This window comes from Balaenoptera musculus, chromosome 12 (assembly GCF_009873245.2).
Source record: "Balaenoptera musculus isolate JJ_BM4_2016_0621 chromosome 12, mBalMus1.pri.v3, whole genome shotgun sequence".
NCBI lineage: Eukaryota > Metazoa > Chordata > Mammalia > Artiodactyla > Balaenopteridae > Balaenoptera > Balaenoptera musculus.
The window spans coordinates 58,757,270-58,780,537 of NC_045796.1; the positions used below are offsets into that span (position 1 = coordinate 58,757,270).

Genomic DNA, 23,268 nt, shown 5'->3' on the forward strand with positions numbered 1-23,268 from the left:
TATATGTACACGGATGTTCATCCCAGCATTACTTATAATAGAAAAAAAAAACACTGGAAAACTTTTCTTACAAGACCAATATCTCTTTAAGAATAATTTATAATCACTTAAACTTAAGTTTTTGAAAGTGAATCAGTGGGGAAAGTGGTTTTTGTTTTGATATGTTTTCATATAGCCCTCCCTATATGTGAATTCTACTATTGAGATATTTATAAAGCTTGCCTTGTTAGACAATAGAGGATAACTTACTAATTAACTGAATAGTTTTGAAAAGCTCGTTCAAGAAAAAGATATAAATAGTGATTAATAATTCTTAGCAAACTATAGTCTTCCCACTGTGAGAAGGACTAAAATGAATACTCTTATGCCGAGCCGTATACATATGGCAGAAACCTAGAGGAATTTCCTCTCCAGAGATACATTAAAAGCTGAATATCTTTTGATTTCTCAACCCAAAGAAATGGATGTGCCCCATTCTCATGTGTACATGTATTCTAAAAATTCGTGTTGTTACTACCAAATAAAATACATCGAGATGGTCTTTATTACAGTAGTATTATTCACACCATCTGCATTTTATTTTTACGTTCTCCTAAAAAAGAGCTTCACTTATTTTACAATGTTTTCCAGCTGACAATCCAATAGAATTTAAGCATGTCTCAGAGGTTTGATTATGTCAGAAAGTTAGAACTTACCTTGCTTTAAAAACAAAAAAAAACACGAAACAAAAAAATCTGGAAGGTAAGAAGGATTTAATGTCATTCTCCTCAGATGCATAAATTCTACACAAACTTATGTTCTAGTCATTATTTTGTATGTAGTTCGGAAGGATAATACACTTTGGCAGAAGCACTATAATCTGTTTTAAGGATTTTAAAGATTTCCATTGGCAACAGAGAATTCTTCTATATACACTCGCTTCAACTTACTAAAACGTAGGTCCTCCATTCCATCTCTGTAGGTATTTTCTGTTATTTATTAAACAGTGTCAGCAAATTTGTAAGACAAATGCCAGACAGGTGTCATCTTCTACTGACAAATGAACAAATAAACTGTCTTGCAGAACCGGTGACTGAGCTGGCAATGTATTGCTCAGCTGGGCTGAGAGCACAGAAAGGGTTGTAACGTTGAACTACTTTTACTTTTTTTGTCAGTGAAGGAGGAAGAGAAGTGGGAAAGGAAAGAATCAGTAAGACATCGAAATAACCAGTGAATTGCAAGTAAAACCAGAGAAAAAGGAAAGATTAATTAATTGTCACTTGGGACCCACACCAAAGTCATGTGGGTAATACCAGACTAGCTTAAAAGCAGCATGGGCTTTTTTCTTTTCTTTTTTTATTATAGAATGGAAATAAGCTGTGATAATTATTTAAAATATTTTTGTTAATAAAATTTCTGAATATATGTCTTATATGGATTTCAGAATTCAAAGAACTTTAATGCTATAGAATACTCTTAGAACTGTGCTGAAAACATTTTTCTTTGATCATTCAGAAGACCCATAAAGATCTTGCAGAGTCTTGAAGCTATCATTATAAACATCAATTATCATTACATTATGGGTATATTAAAATGCTAGAGGCCTCATTAAAAAAAGAGCTGACAGAGTCCTGATAAACTGAATTTTGCTATTTACAGACCAAAAGCAATGGTTCTTTCAGTTTTAGAGCAGGCAAATGTCCACAGGTACCCACTACATCAGTGTGTCAGTACAATAAAGCCAAATGAAATCAAAGGTTTCTCTGTGTAACGCTTTGTCAGAAACTGATTTTACAGCCTTATTTTTCTTTTTGAAACAAGTAGTTGGTTGCTACATCTGAGAATCTGGAAAAGTGTATATGCCTAATGTATTCTCATATTGCACTCTAAAAGTTTAATTTTGAGTTAATCAGCCCCATATGAATACCGAACTTAAGACCTATACTTTATAAACTCTGAACCTGTACTCTACTTTCCAACATTTCAAGCACCAAGGAAATGCAAACTAAATTGAGGAATTGGGTTAATTTAGCTTACAGTATGTGATTGCCTGTGATCGAGTAGGTAGGTAGGTAGGTAGATATAAATACAGATATTCCTACAGGATGTTATGGGATTTGAATATGACTTTAGCCATAAGAATGCATATTTGCTTTCTTTTGATTCACACAGAGCAGATGGATGCTTGACTGCCTGCTAATCCACAGCTGGAATGGTTTCAGCAGTTTCCACGTTGCCGGGTTAGAGTGGCTTTTCTAGTGGACTGAGAGGGCAGCAAAAGAGGGATATCATTATTCATCAGTATCCCAGTGGGAGCGCTGCCAGCAGAGATTAATTTTTTCTGTTATGCTTGTAAAACAAGCTCAGGTGGAGTCTCTAATCCTCAGGGCACGGGTGGCAGATCAAGGAAGATGCTACAAAGCTAGTTAATTTTCTGATTCTGGGAGAAACAGAAGCTCTGTTAGATGTATAAATACATGATTGCAAATTTAAGTAGCTCAAATCCAAATGGGATCTTCCCAGACATCTGGTACTGAAAATCTCTGTTTTTCTTTGTTGTCTTTAAATATAACTTCTTAGAAGTTTGCCCTGGAGCCAAAATATTGGTAACTCTAAATATGAGGAAGTAATTACTTTTATGAGTTAATAACAAAATATTTAATTTTTACAAACGTGAACAAAAGCAAAATCTTTCTGCCTAAACAGACTCAAAGTTAGATGCCTAAAGTACCCACTTAAGTATATTACCAGAAAGTTATGACACTAGCTATCTGATTGGCAGGATTGGTTTTTTGTTTTTTTGTTTTTTTTTAATGTATATCCCGTCTATTTTTTAATGGTTTTATTTTTATTCTCTCAATGTATGATTTCTATGTGACACCTGTTCCCTGTATCTTATTATATGATCCATCAGTATGTTCATAGTTTTGAGCAATTAATATAGGCTTCAAAATAAAGTTAGGTGACTTTTTTAAAAACAGAACTTATACATCCAGTAGCTATTGTCTTCTTAAGATTATTTATCTATAAAAGATATTTACTACATTTATTACAAAAAAATATGTACTTCTTCCAGGCCCATGGCACGTTCTGTTGATTATATTGGGTACAAGTAGACATTCATTAATGGTACTTTTTTGTTTGGATGCTTGCTTTTGTTTTGAGAAAATGACAGGCAGTTATTGGAAGCCTAGTCAGAAGACTAAATTTGATTGATGAAGTCAGAGAGTATAATTTTTGGTTGTAAAATTGGTTGTGACTACAAGATAATGTGTAGTTCCTAAAGTCATTCTGACTGCAGTGCCAAAAAAGAAGTTTCAAAATGTTTTGAGTGACAAAAGCCTTATTGAAAGGAATTTATACCCTGTCAGGATATTTATTTTGCGTAGCATGACATACCTATGTTCTGGGATATTTATTTAAAATCAGTCCCTCCTGTGACTCTAGTCACACCTTACACACCTTTCTTTTGGTTAACTTTTGGATTTTTGTTAATAATGAGTCCCAATCTTGTTTTACCAAGACCATTTTGTAGTCCAAGAGGAGATATACATTTTAAAAAGCACTAAGTAGAATGCAAAAACCAGTACTTCATGGAAGAGGCTCCTACAAAATGCAGGATTTGTGCGGGTCAGGAAGGCTTTCCAGTCATGAAGAAATAGCCAGAGGACATAACATGGAATGAGAGTTAAGCAAGTCTCAGAGGGACTAGAGAACTAACTGAGGAGTTAGGATGAAGCCCAGAGCCATTTGTTAATAATTTTTGAAGTAGTAATGACTGCTAATAAATTTAAATAATTGTTCCCCCAACCTGTACCAAATAAGCCAGCTCTTGTTGTCAGCTACCTGTCCCACTCAGAAGAAAATATAATAAATACTATACCTAGCCTAAACAAGAAACTCAAAATCCCACAAATTTTTAGTTTCTTCATTTGTCCTTTTCAGACAGGCCTTGCGAATCATGTGATTAATTCTGTAGCGTCATTTGACTCTCTCCATAAGGAACATTGTTTCAAGAGAGAATAGAAATTGTTTGTTGAATCAGTCCTTAATTGTAAGCAGTACATTTTTGAATCCAAGCAGATAATTGGAATACTTATCAAAATTTTTTGGAAATTTTAGGGATATCTACATTTTTCTTCCTAATCAATGCAGACTTTGCTTCTTGATGGAATAGTTCATATATACACTAATGTATGCAAGCTACCATTTCAGTAAGTATCCTCTGAGAATCTAGATTTTTGCATTTCAAATAAATCCGAAGTTCCCTTAGACTATTTAAATAGATTTTAGAAAAGGAACTTTCTACTTAGTGAATAAAAAACAATAAAATCTAATACATTTGGAGAAATACCCTAAGCTGTTTCTCCAGTACCAGTAGGAGCCATCCAGTCAATATGGCTGACTTTCTTTCACTCTAGGTGCTATGGCACAGGTGTCTCTTCTTCCAAACTCTGCACATCATCAATGAGTTTGTTGATTAGACATCTAGGAAGAGAAATTTTTTTTTTTTGAAACTTACAAGGCTGTATTTGTGCACTGACCTATTTCACAAGTTTTACTATTACTGTTACATGTGTTCTTTGTAGCTTTTAGTTTCTTGATATTGGTAAACTATCCTGAGGAGCAACCATTTATAAAAATTAAATTTTATATTTGTATTAATAATGATAATACTGTCTAGATAGAATTCTATGATGCATTTAATATATTCACCATATGTTCAAATATGCAGATCTACATACCCCGTTGTAGCTTGAAATTCAGATTTTTACCAGTGGTGTCATGTTCTCCCTCTTGGTAAACTGTGTTAAGACTTTCAGGCCATTGAAACAGAGATTTAGCGCAACATTTTTATACAAATATATAGAATTACTCACTTGATTGTGAACTGGGAGATTTGTACATAATCGTATTTTTATTAAAGCACAGAATTTATACCACATTCAAAATCTAATTAATTGGGAGCCTTGTTACACCATTGCACTAAGATGGAAAGAGTCAAAGAAGAGGCAGTACTAGAAAACTGAGGATACTAGTCTGTAGAAAAAGCCACTAAAATTTAATCTACTTAAAAGAAAGCCTAATATTTTATAGTAAGTGGGGAGAAGGAAGACCATTTAATTGAAGAAAATAAATTTTATCTTAAAAAATGAAACTAAAAGCTGTGGAGAAAAGTTCATTTTCTTTTATATTCAACAGAATTTGAACTTATATCTCAACTAACATATCTTTGCTAACTCTTAAAGGCTGAATCAAATTTATTTTGTTTGTGGTGATTTTTTGCGGCACACTTTCAAAATGACACAATTTTCGAAAGACACAATTTTTCTAACATAATTATGTATCAGGGTATAATGCTTTTTACTTTGGGTTTAACTTTTAGCATACAATATTTTTTTTTTTAAGTTTTTGATGTGAACCTTTTTTTTAAGTCTTTACTGAATTGGTTACAATATTTCTTCTGTTTTATATTTTGGTTTTTTGGCCACGAGTCATGTGGTATCTTAGCTCCCCGACCAGGGATCGAACCCTCACCCCCTGAACTGGAACGTGAAGTCTTAACCACTGGACCGCCAGGGATGTCCCCTAATATACAATCTTAAAGAAAACAATTTTTTCCAAAAATACACTTAAAGATATCATCAATTTTCCCAATTACCTATCTCAGTACTTTGATATTGAAATCATTTGCTTTTGAGCACTTATGGTATCATCATTCATATGTATTTTTCTTCTTCAGTTGTTAATCAGCCTAACTCTTCCTGATTCTCATTTGCCAGTGGATTGCATGTTATTCAGACAGTTTCTCTAGCATCACTTTCATTGACTTAATGAAATAATGCATCTTTACCAAGATGTTTAGTTTTACTTTGCAGTCATTTTTTTAATTTGTTTTGCATTGTATTGTTGAATTGATTTTAGACAGAGACTGACAAAATTGTTGACTGATGGCTAGGGATAAATGATAATGTTCAATCAGGAAGAATGCTAAAATGACTAATTTTTAATTGGTTGAAATATTTAAGAATAGTTGGGGACTTCCCTAGCAGTCCAGCGGTTAAGAATCCACACTTCCACTAGAGGGTGCACAGGTTCGCTCCCTGGTCAGAAAACTAAGATCCTGCATGCTGCGTGGTGTGACCAAAAAAAAAAAAAGAATAGTTATGACTCTTGCTTGCTTGCACAACTTTGTAGCAGACTTAGATAATGAATACTCAGATGACAAAAACCCCTACATAATAGAAAGAACATGACTTTGGAAATTTATACTTGAAAATGCCTGTATTAAAGAATATCTGAAATCAATAACCTAACCTAATTTAAGGAGCTGGAAAAGGAAGAACAAGCTAAAGGAAGCATAGAATAAAGATTAGCATTGAAATAAATGAACTAGAGAATATAAAATCAGTAGAGAAAGTCAATAAAACCAAAAGTTTGTTCTTTTAAAAGATCAACAAAAATGACAAATCTCTACCTAAACTCATCAAGAAAAATAGAACATTCAAGTCACTATAACCAGTAATGAAACAGAGGTCATTACTAGTGACTTCACATAAGTAAAAAGGATTATAAGGGAATACTATAAACAACTATATGCCAAAAATTTGTATAATGTAGATGAAATGGACAAATTCCTAAAAAGACACAAGCTTCCAAAATTTACTCAAGAAGAAATAGAACATCTAAATTTGACCTATAACAAGAAAGAGATTGAATTAGTAACTTCAAAACTTCCCACTAAGAAAAGTCCAAGCTCAGATGACTTTATTGATGAATTCCACCAAACATTGTAAGAGTTAATATCAATTCTATATAAATTCTTTCAAAAATATGAGAGTACACCTCCCAACTCATTTTAGGAAGCCAGTGTTACCCTGACACCAAAACCAGACAACGATATCACAAGAAGACTTCAGACTAATGTCCCTTGTGACTATAGATAAAAAATCCTCAACAAAATACTAGCAAACCAAATCCAGCAGCTGAGTAAGAAGATTATACACCATGACCAAATGGGATCTATTCCAGGAATACAAGATTGTTTTAACATCCAAAAGGCAATTAATGTAATTCACATTTTAATAGAAAGGGAAAAAAACCACATGATCATGTCAATAGACAGAGAAAAAAACATTTGACAAAATCTAACACCCTTTCACGATGAAAACACTCAACAAAAAGGAATAGAATTGAACTTCCTCAACCTGACAAAGGGCATCAACAAAAAATCCTCAGCTAACATCACGCTGAATGATGAAAAACTAGATGCTTTCTTCCTAAGATCAGGAACAAGATGAAGATGTCCATTCTCACCATTTTATTTAACATTGTATTGGAGACTCTAGCTAGGGCAATGAGAGAGGAAAAAGATATTAAAGGCATCCAAATTGGAAAAGAAGAAGTAAAACTATTTCCAATTCTAGAAGACATGATCTTGTATATAGAAAAGCCTTAAGGAATTCACCAAAATACTAATAGAGTTAATAAAAATGTTTAGCAAGATTTTAGGATACAAGATCAATATACAGAAATCAATTATATTGCTCTATGCTAGAAATGAACAATATGAAGTAAAATCAAGAAAACAATTTCATTTATAACAGCATCAAAAAGTAAAATATTTAGGATTAAATTTAACCAAGGAAGTGTAAGTCCTGTACACTGAAAACTATAAAACACTGTTGAAAGTAATTAAAGATCTAAATAAATGAAGAGATATCCCATGTTCATGAATCAGAAGACTTAATGTTGTTAAGATGGCAATACTCTTCATATTCATCTACAGGTTCAACACAATTCCTATCAAAATCCCAGCTTTTTTCAGAAATTGAGAAGCTGATACTATAGTTCACATGGAAATGCAAGGCAAATAGCCAAACAATCTTGAAAAAGAAGAGCAAAGTTGGAAGACTCACACTTCTTGATTGAAAACTTACTACAAAGCTAGTCTGATCAAAATAGTATGGCAAAAGCATAGTCATATAGATCAATGAGATAGAATCGAGAGTCCAGAAATAAACTGTTACAGTTATGGTCAGTTGATTTTCTACCAGGGTGCCAAGTCAATAAAATGGAGAAAGAATGGTCTTTTCAGCAAATGCTACTGAGATAACTAGATATATACATACAAAAGAATAAAATTGGATCCCTCCCTCACACCATACACAAAAATTAACTCTAAATTGATCATAGACCTAAATATAGTAGCTAAAACTATAATACTCTTAGAAGAAAACATAGGTGTAAATTTTCCTCACCTTCGGTTACGTAATGGCTTTTTAGATAAAACACCAAAAGTGCAAGTAACAAAAGAAAAAAAGTGGATAAATTGGACTTCATCAAAAAAGTTCCTGTGCTGCAAGTGTTACCAACAAGGAAGTGGAAAGAAAGTATTTCACTTTCACCAAATGGAAGAAAGTATTTGCCAATCATATAGCTGATAAAAGACTTGCATCCAGAATATATAAACAACTTTTAAATTTCAATAATAAAAAGATAAATGGCTCAATTAAAAAGGATCTGAGTAGACATTTCTCCAAAGCAGATACACAAATGGCTAAAAAGCACATAAAAAGATGCTTAGTATCAGTAATTATTAAAAAAATACAAATTAAAACCACAATGAGATACCACTTCATACTCACTAGGATGGTTATAATCAAAGAGACAAACAATAACAAATGTTGGCGAGGATATGGAGAAACTGGAACTCTCATACATTGCTGGTGGGAATGTAAAATGGTGCGGCCACTTTGGAAAAGAGTTTGGCTGTTCCTCAAAACGTTGAGCAGAATTACCATATGGTGTATCAGTTTCAATCCTAGGTATATACCCAAAAGGATTAAAACATGTTCAGACAAAAACTTGTACACAAATGTTCATAGGAGCATTATTCATAGTAGCCAAAAAGTGGGAACAACACAAACTATGAATAAACAAAATGCAGTATATTCTTAAAATAGATAACAGTTGATTCTCACAAGCTGGCTCTAGTACTCCACTGGTTCTCCCCCTCATAACTTTTTTGTTGTATAATTTTCTCAGTAGGTCTCTTGATGTTGTTTCTTATAAACTTTGAAACAACTTTTTTAACTTAACAAGGTGTACTTCTAAACATGTATAGGTCACCCTTAGTCTGGGGAGAAGAAGAAACCTCTTTATTTGGTTTTAACATCCTCCTTGAATTACCATCTTATTTTCTTTCTCCCATTCGGTGCAAAATAAAAAATGAAATTTCAACTTTCCATTTCTTTTCAATCCATTTATTCATAGCTTCCTATAATATGGATTGCTATTATTCAAATTTTTCAGAGGCCCCAGTGCCCTCGTAATTATTCAGTGCTATTGTCTTTTCGTAGTGCTCGTTCTCTTTGATCTTTTTATAGCATTTGACATGAGTTACTTCTTGATACTCTCTTCATCCTTAAAAATGCACTTTCACATCTTATCCAGTTCTTTTTCTTATGATTTGACATTGGCTCCTCTTCCTGTGTCTAACTCTAGTTGTTCTCAATTTTTTTTTTTTTTTTTGCTTTCCCATGTACTCACTTTCTCAGGCCACACCACAATTACAGTTTTAAGTGTTACCTTTAAACGGGTGAATCTCATAGCATAGTCACCAGTCTCGACCTCTCTTATGAACTCCAGTTCCAACTTCTGCTTGTTCAGTGGACATTCCCATTTCATTGTCCCTCTGTGACCCAAACGAGAATGTCTCAATCTTGCTCTTCATTATTCCCAGAATTCCTGTCCTTGTTTTGTCTGTCAGTTGTATTTGCATTCTTTCATACCCCCAAGATGAATTCCTTCAAGTAATCCATGACTCCTACTTTTCTCCTCCCCAATTCCACGTATTAAACCAGTTACCAAGACGGTTCCTTCTTAATTTTTTTGTTTCTCCCTTTTTTAAAGAACGTTCACTGTTCAGCTCCTGTCTGGGTTCCCATCACCCCATTTCTAAACAATTGTGCTAACCAGTCTCCTAAATGATCTTCCTGCTTTAGTTTCTCTCTCTCTCTAATCCACCCAACTCATCCCTGCCAATTTACAATGATGTTTTAAAACGTCATTTGTGGGCTTCCCTGGTGGTGCAGTGGTTGAGAATCTGCCTGCCAATGCAGGGGACACGGGTTCGAGCCCTGGTCCGGGAAGATCCCACATGCCATGGAGCAACTAAGCCTGTGCACCACAACTACTGAGCCTGCACCCTAGAGCCCATGAGCCACAACTACTGAGCCCACGTGCCACAACTACTGAAGCTCGCACGCCTAGAGCCCAGGCGCTGCAACAAGAGAAGCCGCCGCAATGAGAAGCCCGCACACCACAACAAAGAGTAGCCCTGCTTGCTGCAACTAGAGAAAGCCCGTGTGCAGCAACGAAGACTCAACGCAGCCAAAAATAAAATAAATAAATTTATTTTTAAAAAAAGAAAAAAACATCATTTGCATCATTTCTCCCCTCAAAAATCTAAAATGATGCATATAATACAGCATTACTTCCTTAACCTGGGTATCAAGGCTCTCCACAACCATCCTTTTTTACCTGAACCTTCTCTCACCTTTAAACATGCTATATATATGCTCAACTTCACACCTTTGCCTATGATTCCCACCTGGACAATGTATCTAACATTCATCCATGCATCTTGGCTCAGCTCCCTCTTAAAATATTCCCTTATTCGGATGCAGTGGTTGTTACTTTTTCTAAATTCATGACACCAGTGTCTGTTTCATTCATTCATCAATCACTCCTGTATTATCTTGTGATATTTCTTGTATATTGGCCTATTTTGATATTTCACTTTTAGATTTATTTTACTTTTTGTATATGTATATCTTAACTCCTGGAAGAAAGATACTCAGTGGATAATAAGTAGATTAGAAGTGTTTTAATGTTTCCACTTTGGTTTTTATCTTTTAGTTTTTTGCTTGTTTTTTATTTGATATTATCTCATAGCCTATAGAAATGCAAATTATAAAGAAAGTCACCCTAATAAAAATATGAAGTTTAGGGCTTCCCTGGTGGCGCAGTGGTTGAGAGTCTGCCTGCTAATGCAGGGGACACGGGTTCGAGCCCTGGTCTGGGAAGATCCCACATGCCATGGAGTGGCTGGGCCCGTGAGCCACAACTACTGAGCCTGCGCGTCTGGAGCCTGTGCCCCGCAGCGGGAGGGGCCGCGATAGTGAGAGGCCCGCGCACCGCGATGAAGAGCGGTCCCCGCACCGCGATGAAGAGTGGCCCCCGCTTGCTGCAACTGGAGAAAGCCCTCGCACGAACCGAAGACCCAACACAGCCAAAAATAAATAAATAAATAAAGTAGCTATTAAAAAAAAAACGCAGCTTTAAAAAAAAAAAAAAAATATGAAGTTTTAAAGACAGAAGCAAGGTGGTTAAAAAAAAACCAAAACTTTGTTTTGTTTGTTGTCTAGCTTTTAAAGATAGATTGCAAAGTGTGACATTTAACCATACATAATTATTATGTATTACTGTTAATCTCAGTTATTCCCTTTTAGGATTCAAACCTGATAGCCTTAAGAGGAAAATATCTAAACATTGTTAAGCTGTAAGGCATTTTTATTATATCCTTGAAAACTGAGGAATTTTTTTTTAAGTTTCATCAAAGAACAATTTTTTAAGGACTTAGCTATAAATCCTGGGAAATAGAAGTTTCTGATGGAATTCTTACCACTGAAATTATTTTAACCACAACAGACCTGCTGGTACTCACTATTGTAAGATCCCTTAAAATCCAGCTGTCAACCAGGTGGTCATTCTTACACTGGAAAGAGTAAGGTATTATTTCTTGTGCATATTTATTTTTGGCAAATGATTCTGTGCTTGCCCTAACTGGTTGAAGGCCAAACATATGTCCATAAGTTTAAGACATTGATACAAATCAGACACATATTCTCATATAAGCCCTGACAGGAAACACACATAGATCTATGAGTAATTATAATTACATCTGTCAGTGTTTTCATGTTTGCCATCTGCATATAATAAAATTATTTTGATATTTCATTTTAGTGAAGCAAATTGTATGCATATTGGACAAATATTTTATTGCTTAACTAGATCTTAGTTTTATCATTTTCCAATAAATGTTTTATAACCAAGGGCTCTTTTTTTACTTTTTTTTTTAACTTGTAATCTTATTAAGTTCATTCCTAGTATACCTTTCACTGCATTTTGAGGTTATTGTAAGTTCCATGTAAGTCTAGTTTATAGCAGTCTTTTATTTTAGAGATATACTTTATTCTTATGATTTATTTACTTTGAATAGATAATTTGAATAAAAGTAAGAATCATAAGTGCTAGAAACCATACTAATTATATACATAGATTTGATTTTAAAAACAAGTTATGTCAGTTTTTTCATAGATTAATGATTGAATAAAAGGTAATCTGAAATAATAAAGATAAAAATATGAGGCATATTTTTTTATCCCTTAATATATCTGGACCTGGCTTGGTAAATGCCAGATTATTTTTCAAATATTATTATAAAATATATAATATACAATTAATTTAATACTTCAGAGAGGCACAGAAATTAAACAGGGTTCCTATCAGGGAAATTTACTGAAATGCTTTTTCTACAGCTTCAGTGGCCAAAAGACAGCACTGGAATGTGAGAAAATAATTTTGGTTTGTTTTAACGCCTCAGAATGTTACAAATTAATCAAGTGCTACTTAAAGTCTAGAACTCATTAACTTTATAAGTTTTGCTTTTCCCATGACAGAGATTAAGTTATAGCATAAAGCTTCTTTAGTCCCTCACTTGATCAGGTTACCATCCCCACTGTTCAAGTGCCCTCTTACCAGCTACTTAGTGAGTTCAGCGTAGGCAGTGCTGAGTCCAGCAACATAAAAGTACTAGTTTACTGTTACGTAATGCTTACACGAAACCACACATGAATCCATTCTGGCTGTTTCTTACCTCAGTAATTTGCTTAGGTAAAGCAGACTCATATAGTTACTGCACCTAGAATAAACACACTCACACATACACAGTCAAACAGAATTCACTTGTTTACACACGCTCACTAAAGAGAAAAAGCAAAGTAGATTTTAAGTATTTGATAAGCTTCTTATTAACGAATCTAAAAAGTAAGCTGTACAATCAGTGGATTTAAGGGCCACAAGGACATATAAGAGTTACATATTGAATAATGCTACGAGAGTCCTCACTAAACCCAAGTGCCAGCTAATCACTAAAAGACATACCTCAGCAGTGTAGATTTGCCAGATTGTCCTTCAGAGAACAAGCAAATAAGTTAGTGATACAGTGGTGTGAACAAACCATTACGTAAGAGTGTGTATCCTCAGTAAACTAAAATCAGTGTGAATATACAAGCAAAATGTAGTGGCATACATACATATGTTTGCGGGGTTTTTTTAATTTTTTACTTTATGTGGAGTAGCTGAGTTTATGGCATTTGTAGAACAGATTGAGGTTTGTGATGAAAAGGGAAACAAAAGGAAAACTATTGAGTGAACAGCAGGACCCATTTGATGTGATTATGAAAGATGTTTCTTTATTCTGATTTCTCTTTTGCAATCTGAAGACAGTAGCAGGGGTTGCAAGCAGAGTTTATCATAGGTTGTCAATCACTGTCATTCAGCATTTGCAGGGAAAATGTCTTTATTCAAGGACAGCTGAGCAAATCAGAGACATAGATTTGCAGTTAGTAGCCTGTCCAGCCAACACTAAATAAACAAGGACAGGGTAGACAAACCAGCCTCTCACATAAAAATATAATGGACTCCACTGACCTCGCTGCCCTCCATTCAGCTTCAATCCCAGTTGCATAAAAGCTTCACTGCCCACTTTCAATTTCCTTTAATTACCTACATGATGTAGATAAGAAAATGAACCTCACTTATAGTCTCAGTGATCACACACAGGAAATTAACTAGACAAGTTGTTTAAAATGAGAGGAGTAATTTGGAGGTAAATAGAGTGTCCTACTGAGGAAGAAGTAGCTAGAAAGGGTTTTTGTTTGCTTGTTTGTTTTTAAGCAGGGATTTTATTATTTTACTAGCTCTCTCCGCTGATCCTGGGTTTGCGGCTTTCCTAATCAATCTAAGTAAAAAATCTCCATTGCAAGTATTCTGAAACACCCAGAATAAAATACCTTGAAGGAGGTAAGAGCTAAGTAAAGTAGTGAAGCAAACACACCACATTCGAAAGAGCTTAGAAAAATTGTGAACTGGAATCCCAGGAATAAATGATCATGGTTTTCACAGGAGGGTCTGGCGGAGTAGTTGAGGGTTAAATAGCACTGAAGTGTCTTCAGTGAGTCTTCATTTTAAATTGCTTCCCGAGTCCGTAATCAAACCACGAAAAATTAAATTGAAAATGCTGATAATATTTTTATGTATTCTAATTGATCTAAAAATCAATATTTTCTGTTTCATTCTTGTGGTTCACAGCACTTAAATTTTAATTAGAAAACACTGTAGGGTTTCAGGGTACTATAACTGTACATAATACTTTGTCTTCAGAAAAGTTGGAGCAAGTGTCTAATATAAATGATTCTTCCTCTTCCCTGTCTCTTCATACTATTTTGAGTTAGGTCACTGAAGAACACTGAGAAGAGCATCTTTCCTCATCACACACTGATGTGCTTTTGTGAACATTTAATTAATATGAATTTAAAAGAAACCTAATTGGAGATTGGAAACTAAAGCCTGCAGTATCAAACCTATAGTTCAAGAGGATATAATTTCTCAATATTTTATCTTTAATTTGGCTGTCTCTTGTATTGAGAATATTGTCTTTCAAAGAACGAATATTTTCTGTAAGACAGTTGCATAAAAATTGTATGATTATTTGGATAAAATATATGTGCCACTACTAGTAAAGCATTGGTAAAAAGTAATAGTAATCTTGTTTCTTTGAATAATATTTAAGAATCATGATATTTTTAAAAGTGAGTTAATGAAATGTCATTTTAGATAGGGAAGTATTTTTACATAATTGTAAACAAAGATTTACAACTGAAAACTGTAGAACAAAACTCAAATAAATCTTAAGCCTCAGTTAACATTCTGTATGTGATCAGATGTGGGGATGATTATTATAGTAATAATGCCTGACATTATACCAAGTCTTACAGCTTTCAAGTGTTTCATAAACACTATCACATTGAATCCTCACACCAAATCCCTATTTAAGACAAGGAATTTGGGACTTAGGGAAGTTCAGTTAGTCTCAGAATATCACATAGCGTGTAAATGGCAGAGCTGCAAACCAACCTGTTGTATCAGTTCCCAGACCCAGTGTTCTCTCTACCACCTCACACCATGCATACCACCCTCGTGATCTGTAACGTCTCTAAGGGGATGAATTACTTACTACATTCTTTGGATTCCCCTTTAATTCAAACACTGGAAACAGTAAAGGAGGGATCCTCAAAGGAAGTAATAGCTTTTGATGAGACCTCATTTAATTATGGATAATTTTTAACTACAGAAACTATTATTTTAAAAAAACTATTATTGATTTGATATTTTATAAACATAAATCTAATGTCAACTCTTTGAAGATCTCAAAAACATTGCCTGGGTCAAATTTAATAACGAAAAAGACATTACTTCTCAGGAGAATATATTAAATAATAAAATCTACATAAGCATTCTAAAGAGTGTTTTCCTATAATAAGATTCCGTGTCCCTCTTTTCCACCTCAAGTTTAAACCTTATCCTATCACTTTTCCCTTTTTTAGGTAAAAAAAATACGTTTTACTGTCTTTCAGCTCAGTTGAAACCTCCCCAAAGATACCTTCCCTGACCCACTGTTATTATTTGTACTCCTCCTTCCTTATACTTATCCACTTGTCATTTTACATTTATTCACGGTCAATTTTGATTGAGATCTGGCTCCCCCACTTGACTGTAAAGCTTCATGAGAGTAGGGGATCGATCGTTTGTTTTTGTGCATCACTGTGTACCCAGCAGTAGTATATGCTGAATGAATATTTGGTAAACAAGTGACTCAGCACACCAAGACCTTGTCCATTGTGGTTATTAAAATGCTTTTCATTATTATTATTAAAGTGTATAGATTTTGCCAAGAAATTAAGGAACCCTTAGCTTAATTAATAAAGGAACCCTTTGATTGCTTTTATGCACCAAGAAAAGGCATCACTAAATTAAGCTTTTCACTAAGATCACTGTCTTCGGGTAATCTACATTAAAGATCTGATTGCTCCCCTAATCAACCTAGAAGGATCTCTCTACTGCAGAGCATTTTTTCTGACCTAAAATGTACTCAGCTCTTAGCAGACTCATCTGATACTGATACTGCTGGCAGTGAGCAGATTCACAATCCTGGTGAAGCAGGGGATAAAAGCAATAAATCAGGGGTAATTCAAGCAGAATTGGCATGGTTTGGAGAACAGTGGAGTCACATCTTACATGGAGTTTAGATTCTAAAGCAAGCAAATACAATAAAAATCGCTAATGATAAAATTTACCTGAAAATAACCCCAAAAGTAGAATAAGCATAATTTTGAGTAGTCAGTCTTGTTCAAATACACTGCTTCTCAGTGAGTTCAACACTACTAGTTTTCCCTCTAGTGTTGGAGCAGATCATTGTTTCTTTAGTTTAGCACCAAATGAAGTAGTTGGCTTGCATTTAGAAGTCATAAGTCATACTTTATGAAAAAACGTGCATCTTTGGATACTAGAATCATACGTCACAGAAGGATGTTCACACTTTCAGGGGTATTTGGGAACTAAGACTGGGAAATACCTAGTTTATATTCTTGCCTCCCAATCAGTCAATCAATATCTAATCAATCTCTCTCTCTCTCTCACTCAAACACACACATACACACACACACACACAGTGTGGGGAAGAGGGGTGTGTAAGGTATATAATCAGATTTGAACAGGATTGTACAGAGGGAAGTGGATTACTTAGATCACACTATTAATTAGTGCTTTCAGCCAAATTCTTACTTTCCATATAATTTGATTTTAATTTAACTTTTCATATAATTTGCAAGTCTAAACCTATTTCCTACATAGCTAAAACCTGGAGGACCAATACAGTTTACAGTATTAAAATAACTATTCGATTTTCTTCTGGAAAAAGATCAGAGGAAGTTGTATTTTATGAACAGTAGAAAGAAATCTAAATATGAATAAATTTTAAACTGTGAAACAGATTTAAAGCTGATTTCTTCTCCCTCCGCCTCCACCCAACTATCTGGATTGTGGTCCTCTCGTTAAGTGTACTTTGCACGCTTAACAGAAAGCTCCTGCTCACTGAGTGTTCCCAACCTCTCTTCTATTAATAGCATCATCATTCTCCTCATCCCCGAGGCTTAAACCTTAGACCCCTCCTTATCTGTTTTTATGGATCTGCTCGTACTATTTTCTGTGCCTGGAATGCAAGGAATCTTTCTCCCTCTCTCCTCTTCTACAAACTGTTCTAAGCCTAGAACAAACAGTATCTCTTTTAGGAAACTTTCCAACACATCCAATTCATTTCAGTGCTCTTCTCTGAATAACAGTATTTTATTCTGCACTTAGAATAATTATTTATATAAATTGTTTTCTGTGATATCATTTTAATTTCCTTTAAATAAAAGGTCATGTTTTAGATTTCTGAACCATCTTTTTCCTTATCTGCTGTTACATTTTTCTTAAGCCATTTGGCAAGGCTAGGATGGACAGGTGTTGATGGGGTTTTGGATGGAGCCCAGATATTAGGTTGAGATGTGTTAGTTGTCGGGTGACAATGCTTCAGTCCTAAAATTCACCTGAAATCAAAAATAATAGCACTGCCATATATAACTGGTCCCTCTTTAGCAGATGACTTCAGAGAGAGCAGGAAAGAACATAAATGGCATATGAAAAGAAAACCAAAATGACACATAGGGGCAAAACATTAACTGCTAATGTGTCAGCATATACTTCTTACATAAAACAGCACAAAGTGGTAAAGACAGTGTTCAACATAGTGTAAAGTGCTGTGGTATTTTTGACTATTGCAAAACAAAGATGAGGCAATTCATGAATGAGAGAAAATGTAATGATTATTTTAATATTCCTATTAAATATGTTTAACTGAATATTAGAAAATTTTATTTGTTTATTTATTCAGTTCAGTTAAACAGAATGTTCCAAATATTCACTTAGGATATTTTTTCAGATGTTACATCAGTTGAAATTGTTTTTAGACAACATTTTTCAGTCTCTTGGACTTACCATTTTCCCTCCCATTATAGGGCCTTTGCATATACTACACACCGTTCCTAGAACACTCTTCACGTCTCTGTTCATCTAGTTACCAGCTGCTCATCCTCTGTACCATAGCATATCTGCCTTTTCCTTCAGGAAATTTTTATGACCTTCCTAACTTGGTCAGATTTCTTTGCTAAACTCTCATGCTTTTATGTATTTCTTCTTCATAGAATTTGTCACCATATCAAATTCACATTTATTTATGTGACTGAATAATGTCTGTCTCCCTCATACGGTGGATATTCAACAAATATTTCTTACTGTTTCCTATTTGTTGCCCTTGTTCTGTGTTCCTGTTTTTGTCTTCTACTTTCTCTGTCTTTTGTGGTCTTAATTGAGCTGTTTATATGATTCCATTTTCTCCTTTCTTAGCATATCAGCTATACTTCTTTTTTTGCTTTTCTTAGTGGTTGCCCTAGAGTTTACAATGTACATTTACAAGTAATCAAATTCCACTTTCAAATAATACTATACTATCTAATGGGTATGGAATCTTATAATAATAAAATAATCATAATTCCTTCCTTCTATCTCTTTTATCATTGCTGTCATTCATATCACTTATATATAAGACAAGTCATATACATAAGCATATAACATATACATAAGCATACATAATTGTTCAAAAATATTATTTTGAACAAAGTGTTGTCTGTTAGATCAATTAACAATTAAAAAATATAAAAGTTTTTATCTTACCTTCACTTATTCTTTCTTCAGGGTTCTTCCTTTCTTTATATAGATCCAAATTTCTGACCTATATTATTTTCCTTCTCTCCAAAGAACTTCTTATATTTCTTGCAAGGCAGGTCTACTGGTCTGCTGGCAACAAATTAACTCAATTTTTATTTGTCTGAGAAAGTTGTATTTCTCTTTCACTTTTGAAGGGTAATTTCACAGGATATAGAATTCTAGGTTGGTGGGGTTTTTTCCTCAACACTTTAAACATTTCACGCCACTCTCCTTTTGCTTGCATCGTTTCTGAAGAGAGTAATTCAGAAGTAATATTTACCTTTGTTCCTGTACAGTTAAGGTGTTTTTTTCCCTCTGGCTTCTTTCAGGGATTCTTCTTTATCTTTGATTTTTAGTAGTTTGAAGATAATATGCTTAGGTGTAACTTTTTTTTTTTTTTTTTTTTTGCTGTTTATTCTGTTCAGTGCTCTCTGAGCTTCCTGGATCTGTGGTTTGGTGTCTGACATTAATTGGAGAGGAGGGAAATTCTCAATCATTATTGTTTCAAATATTTCTTCTCTTACTTTCTCTCTACTCCTTCTGGTATTCCCATCATACATATGTTACATCTTTTATCATTGTCCCACAGTCCTTGGATATTCTCTTGTGTTTTTTTCAGTCTTTGTTCTCTTTGCTTTTCAGTTTTCAGAGATTTCATTGATATATCCTCTAGCTCAGAAATTCTTTCCTCAACCATGTCCAGTCTACCAATAAGCTCACCAAAGGCATTCTTCATTTCTGTTAGTGTTTTTGTATTCACCATTTCCTTTTGATTCTTTTTTAGGATTTCCTTCTGTCTGCTTCCATTGTTCATCTGTTCTTACATGCTGTCTATTTTATCTGTCAGAGCCATTAGCATATAAATCATAGTTTTAAATTCCTGATCTGATAATTCTAACATCCCTGCCATGTCTGGTTCTGATGATAGCTCTATTTCTTCAAATTGTGTTTTTAGCCTTTTGGTATACCTTGTAATTTTCTTGATAGCTGGACATAATGTACTGGGTAAAAAGAACTGCTGTAAATAGACCTTTAGTAATGTGGTGAGGTGGGGCATGGCAGTGTAGGGGAAATATTCTCTGGTCCAATGATTAGGTCCCAAGTCTTCAGTGAGTCTGTGCCTCTGTGCTGTGAACTTCACAGCCATTTCTACCCTCACCCCTTAGGTGGGACAGGATGGCTAGAGTGAGCTGGAGTGGGGTATTTCCCTTCTCCCACACGCAAAGCTTGAGCTGGTTACAGTTGGGTACTTCCATTCCCCAGGTCAGTTAGGTTCTCGTAATATACCCCAGCAGGGTTAGGCTCCAGTTAACTAGTTCCTCCTGAGAGCAGGCCTTGTTAAGAAGGAGAGAGTGCTCTAGCGTATTTCAGGATGGTTCTTTTCCCCTCCCCTTGCTAGAAGCGCAAGGCGATTTTCCTCTGATATTTACTGTGGGAATCTGGTCGAGCTCCTAAAGGTAAATCTCACAGTATTGTGGGGGCCCCCTATGACTGGGTCCCCCTGGAGTTTTCAGCTCTTGGAGTTATCTGCACTGAACCTCCCACAATTCATCAGTTACAGGTCAGGTTTTCTTACCTCGACACTGATTGCCGAGGCATTTTCTGCTTGTGAGCCTCTGCTCATGACTCTTAGCCGTGACTACCTGCATTTGCCTGCGTTTGCAATCTTGGAGGCAGCGGTTTGCCCTGTGTTCTGCCTTCTCATGGATTCAAGACGAGTTGTTGGTTTTTTCAACCTGTTCAGCTTTTTACTTGTTAGGATGGAGTGGTGGCTTCTAAGCTCCTTGCATGTGGAACCGGAAACCCCCAATTTTGAACAATTTTATTTTAATCTAATTTATTACAGTAAGTCTTAAGTTACTGATCCTGGTCTTCACCCTTTTCTTATCTCACCAACCGTATCCTCATCCCCCTTTCTCCCAGCCCTGCCTTATTTCTTCTACTCATTCTATAGATCCTCACTTAAATATCTCTTTTTCCGAGACGCTTTCCCTGACCTTCAAAAATAACTAAGTGCCCAAACTGTATATCCCTTCAGCACTCTGTGCTTACCATATCATAACATTCATTTCCACTTTTAGGACTGGTTTTTCCCTGATGAACTCTCAATTTCTGGTTCATTGCCTGGGTCCACTGTCAAGCATAACATTTGATGCTTACTGGGATCTGTACTGTTTTGTTGACTGTATAAATAAGAAGAGCATTCATGAATTTCAGATGTATTATACATTACTAGCTTTTGCTTAATATTAATGGTAGTACTGACCAAAGCAGAATTTTAAGGGATATGGTTATCTTACAGTTTTTCTAAAGCACGTTTTAAATGTCAGTAGTTAAAGCTAAGAAGTACATTAAATATTATACTTTTGATACAGTACATTTATATATATATTATATATATATGGGTTTGTTTGTTTTTTCAGGATGCAGAAGAATACACAGATTTGCCAGTAAGACACAATGAAGATCATATGAATAGCGAACTGGCAAAATGTCTTCCGTTGGAATCAAATCCTCATTCATTTGACAGCCCTCACACCAAAGCACATCTCCTACTGCAGGCGCATCTCAGCCGAACCATGCTGCCCTGCCCAGATTATGACACTGATACCAAAACAGTGTTGGACCAAGCTCTCAGAGTATGTCAGGTACGAAAGTCATTTCTAATTACCTACATTTTCTCCCATTCTTTCTGGTTTTTTTCTTTTTAGAATAAAATATACTTGCATTTAAAGATATTTATTGTAGCATTGTCGAGAAAAAAGTCTGGTGACTCAAATTAAGGATTTTTGAAGGAAAAGCAAATATAAATGCAATAAGATAACAATTTTAGTCATCCATTCAATCTAAATTTACTGAAGGTAAACTCAGTGCCAGGTACTTTGCTAGGTTCTGAGCATACAGCAGTGAACAAGACAGAAGAGAACCTGCTGTAATGGGCTTTCACTAGATATGGCGAAGACAGACAATTAAAAATATAAGTCAAGTGGTGATCACTGTTATTTTAAAATAGTAATAAAGCATAATAAAGGATATATGGAGAAAGATGGAGGGTGCCATTTTGTACTATTTTTTAATGTGGTATTCTGGGACTGTCTTTCTTATGAGGTGACATTTAAGAAACAAAGGAAGGGAGTGAGCCGTGGGATTATTCCAAACACTAAGAAGAGCTAGTGCCAGGATTCATGTAGGAACTTACTAGGTATATTCAAGAAAAACCAAGGCGGCCATTGTAAAAAAGATGAAAAGGGGTGGGTAGAAATGAGGTCAGAGAGGGGTGGGAGTGGAGATTATAGATAAAATGGGGTCAGGTCACGTAGGGAGTTTGTAAAACCATGGTAAGGATTTTGGATTTTACTCTGAATGAGAGCGAAGCTGTACAGCAGTGGTTCACTAATGGTTACGGTGGCTATATCTATGAGTATTTACCATATTAATGAAAATGGAAACATTCTCAAATATTTATTACTTCATTTTAAAATAACACTAATATACCCATTATTATGTAATGATTTTTCATGAAAAATAACTATTTTCCAAAACAATTAGTGAGAACTGTAATAGCATTTTACATTTTTGCAAGTATCTTTCATGTCTAGCTTAATAGGAGTCAGCTAAATTCGTTTAACACCTTTTGCAAGCAGTCTGTTACAATATGGTGTTTTAATTGAAGTATATGAAGGAAATCCAGCCTCACTGAGATATGTAGTTTAAAGAAGGAAGAGTATTTTTATAGCCTTTTCAGAAAATTGTAGATATTCTCTGATACTATACAAAACCTTGACATGTTATATTCCTTAGTTAGTTGCAATGTGGGATCTGAAACCGTATCAATGAACTTTATACCTTGAATGCTGTAAGGCTAGGCAGGAAATGATGGTGGCTGGACCAAGTTGGTATGGGTGAGACTGGTGAAAATTGGTTGGGTCCTGTTTATTTTTTTAAGGAGGATCTGCTAATGGATTGGACAAGGGTTTTTAGGGAGAGCAAGGAGCCAAAGATGATTCCAAAGCTTTTCTCCAGAGCAAGTGGAAAGCTGGAGCTGCCATTTGCTGGGAGATGACTGGGAGAGGAGCAGGGTGGGAGAAGCACACCTAAAGGATTGAGCTTATAAGAGATTTTGATTTTCTACATTATGGCTTTTTGGACATTTATATATAAAAAACAATTTTTAAGATTTTCAGAAGACTGGTGTTTTTAAAGGTAGAATAAATGAGTCTGTGAAGATTTGTGTATAGGCATTTGCAAAATTAAAGACTTAGAAATAACCCAAGCATCTTTCAGGTTATAGAACAC

General features: G+C 34.9%; 1 protein-coding gene across 1 annotated transcript in view; it reads left to right on the plus strand.

Moving 5' to 3' along the window:
* The window catches only part of ASCC3 (activating signal cointegrator 1 complex subunit 3), a 338,512-nt gene that overhangs the window by 286,852 nt on the left and 28,392 nt on the right, over positions 1-23,268 (plus strand). The window contains 1 exon segment of the mRNA XM_036871893.1: positions 21,396-21,620. Coding sequence (XP_036727788.1) covers positions 21,396-21,620 — 225 coding nt within the window.